This window comes from Mus pahari, chromosome 3 (assembly GCF_900095145.1).
Source record: "Mus pahari chromosome 3, PAHARI_EIJ_v1.1, whole genome shotgun sequence".
NCBI classification, from domain to species: domain Eukaryota; kingdom Metazoa; phylum Chordata; class Mammalia; order Rodentia; family Muridae; genus Mus; species Mus pahari.
In genome coordinates this window covers 67,886,950-67,899,095 of record NC_034592.1, presented here as the reverse complement: position 1 = coordinate 67,899,095, position 12,146 = coordinate 67,886,950, and the positions used below count along the sequence as shown (strand labels likewise).

Genomic DNA, 12,146 nt, shown 5'->3' with positions numbered 1-12,146 from the left:
CTTGGTTGCTGTCTAAATTCATAGCCAAGAAATTCAGTAAAACTCGATATAGGTAATGTTATATGAAATGGAGAAACCAACAATTATACTGTCTGTTATATTTGCAGTGATCAGTGACAATATTTAAGTGCGGTAAAACTCTGAAGATACTTGGTTCTTGGTGATGGTTTGATACCCCTGGGCAGAAGAGAATCATAAATAGAACACAATTTCCAAAACTACTAAGCCAGTGAAGACCACCTAAACACCACAGTTTGATTTACTTAAATAATTAACAAAAATTTATTGCAAGAGATATATTTCACTGAATTTACAGTTTCAAGGAACATGGTACAAAACAAATAGGGTCATCAGCTTTGTCTAAACATTAAATAGGTGCAAATACACAAAGATTAGAAAAAACAAGGAGCATACTTTACAACATAAATTACAGTACTATAAATATATTTTATGTACATTATACATACTCTTAAGATGTCATTTTAGTATACAGCATATATTGTATTGATTCTCAAACTATTCAGTGCTTTAATAATATTATATATCAGAAACTTTAATAATTTATTAGCATCATTACACTTGCAGTAAATGGTTTGAAATAAGGCCATCTTTGACCAGTTTATTTTGTCCATTAAATAGCCAATTATGCACATAGTTAAACTCATACATATGTTCTTTTTCTTTTATGGTGGTGACTAGAAGAGGGGTTGGAGGGGAATGACAGTTGGATGTGGTGAAAGCAATGAAGGAAAAAGTGCATGGGGTAAGGGAGGAAAAGCCAAGGGGCTGGGGTGAAGAACTGATGCAGGGATGATTGGCATCTGAGGAGAAGCAACCAAAGCTGGCTGACCGCCAGGACAAAGCCTAGGTCCTACAGTTCCTACGGAGATCTGAGGTATAGATGTTCTGGCAAGTGCAGGGACTTGGGGAAGGAACTGTTGGTGTGGCTGAAGCACTTTGAAGGTTCCTGCAGCTGCAGCTGCAGCTGCTGCTGCCGCAGCTGCAGCATGGTGCTGTAAAACAGTGTGATGGATAGTGGTTACAGAGGTAGAACAAAAGGGCCGCTGCAAAGGCAAAGGCTGCACAGGAGTGCTGGGAGGAGGCAGGGGAGCCGGAGGAAAGGTAAATTTGACCTTGTTGGTTAGCATGTTTGGCTGAATGATGTGCTGGTAGACCTCACATGGTAGATGTTTTATCTTGTCGTGGTTTTCTAGTGGAATCAATAAAGCTTGCTCTGGTAAAGCCAATGGAGCCAGGATTTGCTCTGTTGTTACAAAAGCATGGCCGCTGACGTGTGCTTCCTTGAACTGCAATGGTGGTTGTGTGTTAAGGATTCCTGAATTGTAGCATAGCCACTCTGATGATGCCTCATTCGTCTTTCCCTGTGGAATGGTCTCGGCCAGTTCATATCGGCAAATGTACGACTTAGCCTGTGAGTGTCTAAAGTTCCTTTCAGTATTAGTCACCTTGAAAGTAGTTTGCTTTTCGTTACTGTTTGTAGTCTGACTTCTTTGATCGTGTTCAAGCAAGGTATTCTCAGTCGTGCTATTTGATGGGTTCCTTGTGACATTCACAGGTGAAGCCTGTGATGAGTCACATGGAGTAGTCTCTGTTTCTGAATGCTCGCCTTCGCCACTGGCTTCAGAAGGAAGTGGGTTACAAGGATGGAGCATCTCTTTGATTTCTGTTTGCTCAATTTGTTCTGAGATTTTCTCGATACTTATATTTTCTTGTGGATTTATGTCCTCTTTTATGCCGTCCTTTGCTAACTCATCTGGTTGACTCAAAGAAGAACTACACTTCATGGGATAATTTGAATTGTCTTTTATTTTCTTAGTTCCATCTCCAATGTGGAGCCGGCTTCTTTTTCTCCTTCGTTTCTTCTTAGGCTGACAGGAAATGAGTGAAGTGCTTGGTGGCCTCAAATATTCTCCTAAATGATGTTGTTGATGTAAACTTTCATCTGACGAGTAAGAACATGAATGCTGTCTGCGTTTCCGATGAACTCTTTCTGCGTCATTTGTGAGAGAACTGTAACCTCTTTTAACAGGCTGATTCTGAGTCGGGCCTTTCGCATTACTTTGAGAAGCTAAGCACCCATTATCCTCTTGATGTCTGGATGTTCTGGCTTTCCAACAACAGTAAGTTCTGACATATGTTAAATTTTGTTTCACAGAATGTATCGCTAGTGGATTTGCTGGTTCATTTACAACTGTTGCATTTTTTCCTCCACAGTTTTGAGAACCAGGAGCATCATCATTGGATTCAGTGTTCAGTGTTGTGTTCATTGTTTCTTTTTCTCCTAAATGTGTAGAGGCTGCCTTGGGTCTTTCATCTGGCAGCTGATGTAAGTCTGACAATCTCTCTGGACTCCTTGTATGTTTTTCCAGAACTGGCTCCAGTGGATTCTTCCTGGCCTTATCAGTGCGTTTTCTGTCCCTTTCTGTTTGGCCAGACCCTTCAGGTTCTTTGGTTGACTTCCCATGATGATACCGACATAACTTTCTTCTCTTTTTCTTTCTTCTACTTTTATGGAACCAGTGCTCACGGGTTTCCTTCAACCTCATTTTGTTGTATTTCTCATTTAGCATGTCTCGTTTAATTTGACATCTAGTAAAATTGTATTTGTTTGTTTGTCTGTTTGTACAGGAAATATGTTTATACCTCTGACCCACATTCTCATTTTGTCCTAAATCACAACCATTCGACAAAACATGGACAGGAGAAAGTATAGTAACTTGAGGGTAATCATTTTTACTACTGCCAGTTTCGTCATTTGTTACTCTTGCAATCGGTACATCTTTGCAGTCAGCATCTGCTCCCTTACAACAGTCCTCCTTCTGTTCAGAGAAAAGGTCATTTAAAGTTAGCTTATTTTTATCTTGATTGTTGTTTAATTTAGTGGACTTGAAGTCAAAACAGAGTGGATTACAGCTATAAGATATTGATGGCTCTGTAGTTGTATAAGCAAGCATTTCGGATGGCCACTGAAGCACTGTGGATCCAAGTTTGTTAAGCACAGGTACAAATGGATCACAAGGTCTCTTACATACATCTGGCCTTTTTTGCAACCTTATGCTTTCTTCTATAGTACTTGAAGGTGTCAGTGGCTCATGACCAATTTTATTTCTAGTTTCCATCTTGGTCACATCATTAATCATGATGTTTTCCTCTGTGGTCATCTGTGCTGATGTGTGGTCATTAGGCACAGTGGGATTCTTTTCTATGATGTCTGGGTTGCTTTTACTCACAGGTCCACCTTCATTCACAATAACTGCTTCCACTGGTAATTGGTCTTCAAATGGTGCCGAATTTTGGCAAGTATCTGCATCAGAACATGCAGGGATGTAATGTTGAAGCTGGCAAAATGAAGAAGTTAGCAGTGTGTTGTTTTCATTAGAGGTGATTTTCATCTCTTCAGTTTGAGCAGTTGCTTTGTCAGTACACATGGCCTCTGGTGGAGAAGAGTTAGCTTTCTCCTCAGAACTCAGAAGCTCACATGTTGGTGGCGGTAGTTGAAGATGACAAGTGCTGGGGACAAATCTAGTTTTCCTGCTGAATTCTTTCTCCACAGAAGATTCATCGCTGTATTCTGAGAAGGCTGCAGCAGAGCAGGATTCTAGCTTCACTGTGGCTTTCTTTGGAAATGCAAAGGAGAAGCCAATTCTGTGTCTGTGGACAGCCTGGCTTTGATCTCCAATCTGGCAATTATTTGCTGTGCAGTTACTGGCAGTTTCTGTTTCTACCAGAGCTGTAGTACCATCTCTTCCTTTCTCTTCACTAGGAATCAAATCTTGCTGGTTGTTAATCGGATCTACACTCTCCCTTTGGGAAACTTCATTGAGATTTTCTCTCACAGTAACAGTCGTTGACTTAAACATGGGGCCACTTCCAGGAGCACTACAAAGGGTGGAAAAATATAAGTTAGAAGGCAAACTGAATAAAAAAAATATTCAATGACTTATTTCATAGATATATAGTTAAATGGTTTTTTGGGGAAAGTTTTCAAATTTATATTAAGTTTGTTGATTGATACTTTTATACATATGTATTCTGATCACTTTATTTACCACTCCTTTTAAAACATCCTTCCAGTGCACATCAAACTCCTGCACCTCACAGTCTCTAAAAATCCCTTTCCTGGGTCCCTGGCTTTATGGTTTCTTTTTGTGCCCTGTTTAGTTTAACCAGGATCATTTGTACACTCTTTGGATTGGAAGTATTCATTGCCTCCTGCTGGTGACAGTAGTTGGCACACAGCAGAAGGCAATGATTATCCTGGTTCCCGAGTCTGTCAGTACCAGCCAATTCCGCACGAAAAATGAGAGTCCTCGGGATTTCTTCTTCATTTGTACCTGACTATGAATGGAACCTGTGTTTCTAAATTCAACATCTGTCATGAATCTATGATTGAAATTTTAATGTGTGTTATTAAGTTATTTCATAGGGTGAATTCCCAGTATCTCAGCAATTGTTGGGGTAACCTAGACTTAGTGTCAAGGAATGCTGTCTAGAGCTGTAAATAACATACAGGATCTTCATATGCTTTCAGTCATTGCTTCCCAGCCAACATTTTGTACCCAATGGCCTCTTCATAGAGAATTATATAAAACATTCTACAGAAAAACTATTTTTGATTTGCAGTAATCTTTACAATTGATATCATAAAACAGATACCAAAGGACAAACTAAGAAATGAAAACATCACCCTAATCAAGATTATGCCGACAGTAGGGAGAGGGAACTTATAGAGCCCACTGCCAGCAGGAAGACAGGGCATCAAGTGAGGGATGGGGTTGCCATTCCATAGTCACATCTCTGACCCATAATTGTTCCTGTCTGAAAGAATTACAGGAATTGAAATGGAGAGAAGCCTGGGGAAAAGAAGGTCCAATGACAGGCCCAAAGTGGGATCCAGCTCAAGGGGAGGTCCCAAGGCCTGACACTATTACTTAGGCTATGGAGTACTCATAAAAAAGGACCTATCTATCATGACTGAACTCTGAAAGACCCAACAAACTGCTGAAAGAATCAGATGCAGATATTTGCACCCAACCAATGGGCAGAAGCAGCTGACCCCAGTTGTTGAATTAGAAAAGGCAAAAAGAAGCTGAGGAAAAGGGGGATCCTGTAGGAGGACCAGCTGTCTTGGTTAATCTGGACCCCTGAGATCTTTCAAATACTGGGCCACCAAACAGACAACATACACCAGCTGATAAGAGGCCCCCAACACACATACAGTAGAGCACTTCCGGGTCTGTGTTCATTCAGAGATGATGCACCTAACCCTCAAGAGACTGGAGGCCCCAGGGAGTTTAGAGGTCAGGTGGGTTGGGAGATGGGGGCATCCACTTGGAGACAGGGGGATGAGGAGGAGGTATGGGATGTGGGTCAGCTGGATGGTGAATGGGGGGCTGTGGCAGGGAATGTAATATGGAATGTAAAAAATAAATTAATTTAAAAACAATAGAAAGGCTCAAAATAATTTCAATGATTCACCTCAGCGAAATTTTATCAGATCTGCTTTTTTCCCCCAAGAGTTATCTGTCACCTGTTACTAGAGAATAGATGATAGTGTTTGAGAATTACTCTTAAGTTGTAAGTTATGCTATAAAATGTAGTCCTTTATAATAGAGTACTATTTACCTAAAATGTGAATTATATTCTAATTGTATTTGGCAATATATCATACATGCTGAGTTTTTTTTTTAAAAAAGAATTTGACCTATGTATATTATGAGAAATCTTTAAACTTTACCTTTATGCTAAAGATTATCTTAAGAGAAATTTCATTCCATTGTGAGGGTTTGTTTTTAAGAAATTTCAAATGGCCATATATTATAGCTTATTTTAAAAAATCACTAAAACAATGTACATTTGTCTTGCCTGTCTTGCTTCTAAGTAACATTACCTTTTTTTATGTACAAAATTAATGGGGAGTTGTATCCAGGTTTGTGTTTTGTGTGTGTGTGTGTGTGTGTGTGTGTATAAAATGAGAAATATTGTCTACTAAAAGTTTTAATGAAGTATTAGAGATTGTTTATATATTATAAATACATCTTTCTTAATATATCATAAGATACATGGCAATTACACTTCTAGAACATTTTATTGTGTAGTAATTAGTTCCCAAGATTCTATATAACCTTGATTTACATCAGCTTTGCATCAGACTCCACAACAGTAAACAGATCTCATAGCTATAGATGAGCAACAGTTTCTTTAAACTATATCACATGGGATTAAAAAAAATCCTTCATATTGTTTTAAAAGTCAAAATACTCCATGACAATATTGAATATGGAATTAATTTAGCACAAAATCTTTGTTCTAGACAATAACAAGGAAGGCTTCATTTGTTGAGAGAAATAAGGGCACCTTACACAGAGATTTTCTTTTAATAGCTTTGCCCTGGCTGGGCTTGTGAGGTCGGAATTATAACTCTGTTCACATCTAACAGCTGCTCACTGTGAGAAACGGGTCAAAGTTTAAGAGCTGTGAACTTCTAACAGTCCAGCTATAGTTTATTCACAGAGAAAATAATTTTGAACTGCTTCAGAAGTGGCAGTATCTTCCTGACCTCATTTTTCAAATTTAAAAGTAATTTCAAAGAAATGTTCTCCAAATTATCATTAAAAAAAATAAGATTTTCTTAAAAACACTTTTTGCCAAGAGTCAGTAGATAGAGCTTTGCTTGCATCTTCAGTAAAATGGCTTGAATTTAGTGAAGAAATGGGACAGTTTTCAATTAAGATGGCTTAGATACAGGCTTGACTGATGCAAAATATATTTTATAAGCTGAGATTACATGGTAATTTTGGAGTTTTAGTGAAATGTGCATTAAACAGGTATTTGCATTAAATTCAAATTACTCTTTACTTCTACAAAAGGCCATGAAAACATATATGCCTCTTTCTCTGCAATGACATAAATAGGTTTGTGCCCTTTATTTCTAACTCCCACCGCTATTTTCTGAGTGTATTTTAAGAAAAGTTAGCATTTCATTATACACTCACCACACAGTTTCCTTTCTTAGCTCGGCCAGCTTGTGAAGACGTTGGAGTGCCTTTTCCTGTTTTCTTTCATCCTTCCTGGATTTAGATGCTACATTTCGAGCAAATTCTCTCTGTTTCAATTCTTTGAGCCTCTATTAAAAAATATGGAAATAATTAATAGTGTCTTCGTTGAGAACAACTTTAAAGTTTTATTGTTGCAGGGGCTTTTCAATACATTGACTTCATCAAAGGAAAACAGCATCAATCAAAACCTGTTTCCAACTCAAATATATTCTTCCACTTTACTTTTTAAAAAAATGCCCAACCATGAAATTATATTACTGCCAAAATTGCATCTGTGCCTTAGGTATATTGAAATTACAATCTTCCTTTTCTTCTTATTGATTATTGTCTTCTAAGTATCTTTCCTTAATTTAGAATATGCATTACAGACTTTGTTAAGCCCTCAAGCTTCAAACAAATTCAATACATTTATGGATTTTGGTTATAAAGTTAAAACTTTTTTATTTGAGTGTGCTTTATACTAGAATGTGATACCATAGAACTTAAGGCAAATGATTACCACTGAAATGATTTTAAAAAAATCTTTATGTCAAAGGTCAAATCATGGTCTTTAGATGAAGCATTAATTTTGCTTGGGAAATTATTATGTTGAACATTCTTATTTTAATCTGTAGTGAAGATTATTTTCAAGAGTGAAGGCCAGAAAAAAATGCTAACACACTTGAAAAAAAACAACAAATAGTTAGAACTATGATGTGACTGAACGACTATCAAAGGGGTCCATCTTCAGTTGTTTTAACTGTGGTTTCTTATGGAGATGATGCATAATTTAAAAAATGATTGAAATATTATTTTGTTAGTAGTTTATGATCTGCCAGAATTTTGATGAATTGTATTTTGAGAGTAGAATTCTAGAATAAAGCTTGAAATCGATATATTTTATAATGGTATTGAATAAAATTTCAATATATGCTGTGTGTATGTTTACTGCCCTATACTATAAACTTAGAATAATGCCTTGGATACAAAAGACCTACTCAATAAATATTTATTAAATTTGTAGACAAATTGCTAATATTATTCAAATCAGTAATTTTCTATACATATCTCATACAGGTATTGGTTTTGCTGAACTAATGTTAAACTCTTACTGATCACAGACTTAACCAGTAATTTAATTGGTACAGCATCATGTAACTTCACCAACTTTGAGGACACGTAGAATCAGGTTCAAATGGCTTCTTATATTTATGTTAATGCATATTGTAGATAGATGTACACATGTAACCCATCTCGCTCTTGATTTGGGGGTTATATTCTTTAGTATTATTTAAATATCACAAGCATTTTGAGTTTTCTAATTAGCAGTAAGCTATAAGAAGTTCTTGAAGTATCATATTTAGACTTCTGTTGAGTCATGTCACTAGTCTTGAACTGTACAACTTTGTGACAGAAGATTTGACAAACTCATGTCCGTATGACTGGTAAAGGTAACTCTAACTTACAAGATTCATTGGCTTGTTTTGGATATAAAATCAGAATATAATAATCAATGACAGTGTTTTCCTCAATATTAGAAATCAGTAGTCTTGGTCATTACAAGTTCTCTGAAGTGAAATATAAGGTTCTAAAAGTCAAGGAAGGAATACAGAGATTTTTAGTTCCTTAAATAAAATCTTTCCTAAATAGTTAATTTTATATACATAATAAACAATTTTAATAAATATATGTAAACATGTATGCATTTATAATTAATAAAATACATGTCATGAAAAGGGTTTGAACTAGTAAGTTCAAATTCCATTAAAAAGAAGAAAAATGATCCTCCCAGTGACACAGGGCCTGAGTTACTACCAAGAAGAGAAAAATTTAAATTATGTTAAGATTGAAAGTTTTCTCATACTATTTTACTAATGACTTTTTTTTTCCAAAATTGCAAGCAAAACTTTAGTAAACATTTTATGCAAACTTTATACTCACGGCCATCATCAGATAATTTCCTGAAAGCAAAAATGTAATCAAATGGATCAAGAACTCCTTTTTTAAAGGCTTTAAGTGTACAAACAGCTACAAAGAACTTTATATTATTTTCTGCACACTTTCAATCGAACATGCAAGTTTGTACTTTATCCATTGTTGAGTAATATTTCTCCAAGTTTTTAATTTGATAGTCAATAATGCAATATTGTGATACTTAATGGGAAGGTTGAATCATTTTCCCAAACATATGGATCTTTGGTATTTCTCCATTTACCTCTGCTATTTCTTCTTATAATTCATTAAGGAAACATTATCTTGATGATTCTTACAATATATGCCTATGTTTACAAAGCTTTCTTCTTATGTCTGGAATTGAAGGAACTGAAGCTAAGCAAATTAGATGGATTGTCCATCTAATCTACATACTCAATGATATATCTCTCAAATTTACAGGTATTGCTGTTCAAGCTGCTCACAGTTCATGTCAACCTGAGGTAGCTATTGTGTATATATTCATTTACATTTATCTAAATATTTACAATTTCTCAAGGGTTATTCTAAGCACAATTTAAATATCTATGACAATGAAAATTTATCTTTTCTTTGCATATTTTTATTGTGATCAAGGACAGATGTTGAAACATATGAAAATATTACTTATATTGTATAATAGATCTTGAAATGTTACTTGATGTGGGTGAAAGAAAGGTTTGTAAGGATATGGATAGAAAGGGAACTATTTCAAATACAGTGATTAGGAAAGGCAGTTTTATATTAAAACTTTGATTTCAAGACGAATTCAACACCTTAAAATAGCTGACACTTATTTGTTGTTAGTAGGCCTGCCATTTCTGTAATCAAATTGTTTTCATCTGGAAATATGGCTGGGAAAATGTCTTTTAGTGTTCTACAAATTAATTGATATAATTCATGTCCATCCAAATTCTGTAGGACTAGAAAAAATAGCTTAGATTTCTTTCTGGTAAAAAAAAAAAAAAAAAAAAAAAAAAAAAAAAAAAAAAAGGAAAGAAAAAAAGAAAAAAAGTCATTTTAAGCAACTAGAGGCTTCTAGAACCCTTTTACAAATTGCCTTTTGCCAACATCTTCAGTGTCAACAGAGATGACTCTTCATTTAATTAAATCTCATGTATGATAACATCTATGAATCTGCTTCTTGACTTTGATCAGTGAGAAGTAATTCAAAGATTACATTGTCAATCAAGATTTTTGTATCATGTATGCTAATTAAGAAACAACCTATGATATTTTCACCATGAAAGTGTTTATTAATGTGAAATCTTTACAGCAGAGATGGTCAGGAGGTGAGAAATAAACTATAGAGACATTTCAAAAACAGAGAAGAAACAACTTGAAGCAAACAGAACAGCCAGAATACAGTCATCTACAGACCGTGTTCATTTGAGCACAAGTTTGGTTTGTCCAAAGTCTTTTGGTAGCGCTGATGCTCCAGGGCTGTTTGTTCATGGGGACAACAAAAGAAGAGGGCCAATTTCCAGAAATAAAATGTGAACATAGTGCATGGGATGCAACTAGCATATCTAAGCAGATCATTGTTACACTTGAGACATTCTAGAAGGACATTGATGGCTGTGAATCTTCCCAGTGGATCCAATGTCAAACAATGTGTGGGAGGAGAGGAGGATCCAAGTATAAGAAGTCCCGAGTGAACGTGTATTGTTTGACATGTCGTGATTATCTTAAGCTCAAACTCATAAAGAAATTGCAAGGTCTTCTGTCCTTCATCCTACATGAGTAAAGTCTATGTTCAGATAAGAAATGGCGAAACCTTCCCTTCTGGTCCAAGTTTGGTGTTGATAGTATTGTTTTTAAAAGGTTCTATGCCCCAGTATAGGGGAATGTCAGGGCCAGGAAGAGGGAGTGGGTGGGTTGGTGAGCACGGGGAAGGGGGAGGGGATAGGGGGTTTTAGGAGGGGAAACCAGGAAAGGGGATAACATTTGAGATGTAAATATAGAAAATATCTAAGAAAAGAATTTAAAAAATAATTTTAAAAATGTCCATTGTTGGAACATAGTCAAAAGAATGACCCACTGTGAACAATGACTTGAGAAACTTAGAAAATTTCCAGAAAAAAAAAAAGGCACAGGGCCTTTTATCTCAGGTGCAGTTTGTTCCCTGGATTGCTCTTGGATGTGATTTCATGCCTCCTGTGACAAACATTTATAAGACATGTTTGTTCTTGCTGGATGTCTGAATACTGCCACAGAACCCAATAGGGTCAGAGTACCTTGAATCTGAGTATATCCTTCTGCCTTGCTTTTGTGCTGTCCCAGATATAATGTGTAGTATGTGCCAGACTATTCTGTTTAAATTAATCTATTATGAGAAAGTTTGGGAAACAGCTGCTCTATTAATATTTAGCATGTGTTTAATGACCTTTATTTGCATGTTTTTTTCTGATCTCAAACAATCTTCTTTGGATCATTGCTTTTTGTTATTTTCATATATAAATGTACACTGAAACTGAATTTAACAGAATTAAACTATACATTCATTTAGGTCCTCATTTCTTAGGTCCAACAGACAAGGTCTGCACAGGTTGGGTGAAAAGTCAACTGTCTGTCACCTCTCTTACCCTGGATGTTGACAGCCTGAAGATTGCTTTCATACACAGATTGATCTTACCAAGATTGATTCAGCTCTACACCATATATCATGAGTTCTTGTTTATCCATATATAATGAACTCATTCTTATTCAGTTGTATAAAATAACCCTGCCTCTCTGTTCAAATACATATAATAAATACTCTGAGTTTATGAGGTACTGTGGTTTCTCCATCAGAGAGTTAAAGCTAGACCATCCCCAGATTTTCTTTTCTGTGTCTTTTTATTTGTGCTTAAAAATTGGCATTCAGGTGCAAGCCCCTGGAGCCCTGTAAAGGATATAGCAATACTAGAAACAATATACCCCATGGTTTATTTTACTTGAGTAAAGAAAATAAGCTCTAAAGTGATATACTAATATATGTGTTAAGACCAAAAGATCTTTCTCATTATCTGTCTGTCTGTCTTTGTGTCTTTCTATTATCCATCTATCATCTATCACCTCTCCCTTCTGCTTACACACACACACACACACACACACACACACACACACACACACACA

General features: G+C 36.0%; 1 protein-coding gene across 1 annotated transcript in view; it reads right to left on the bottom strand.

Annotated features, from left to right (window-relative positions):
- Window positions 1–253: 253 nt before the first annotated feature.
- The window catches only part of Znf804a (zinc finger protein 804A), a 207,919-nt gene continuing 196,026 nt past the window's right edge, over window positions 254–12,146 (bottom strand). The window contains exons 3-4 of the mRNA XM_021194198.1: window positions 7,017–7,147; window positions 254–3,900 (exon numbers count right to left, since the gene is read on the bottom strand). Of these exons, the coding sequence (XP_021049857.1) occupies window positions 696–3,900; window positions 7,017–7,147 (3,336 nt within the window). The 3' untranslated portion in view covers window positions 254–695. The remainder of the gene's footprint in view (window positions 3,901–7,016; window positions 7,148–12,146) is intronic.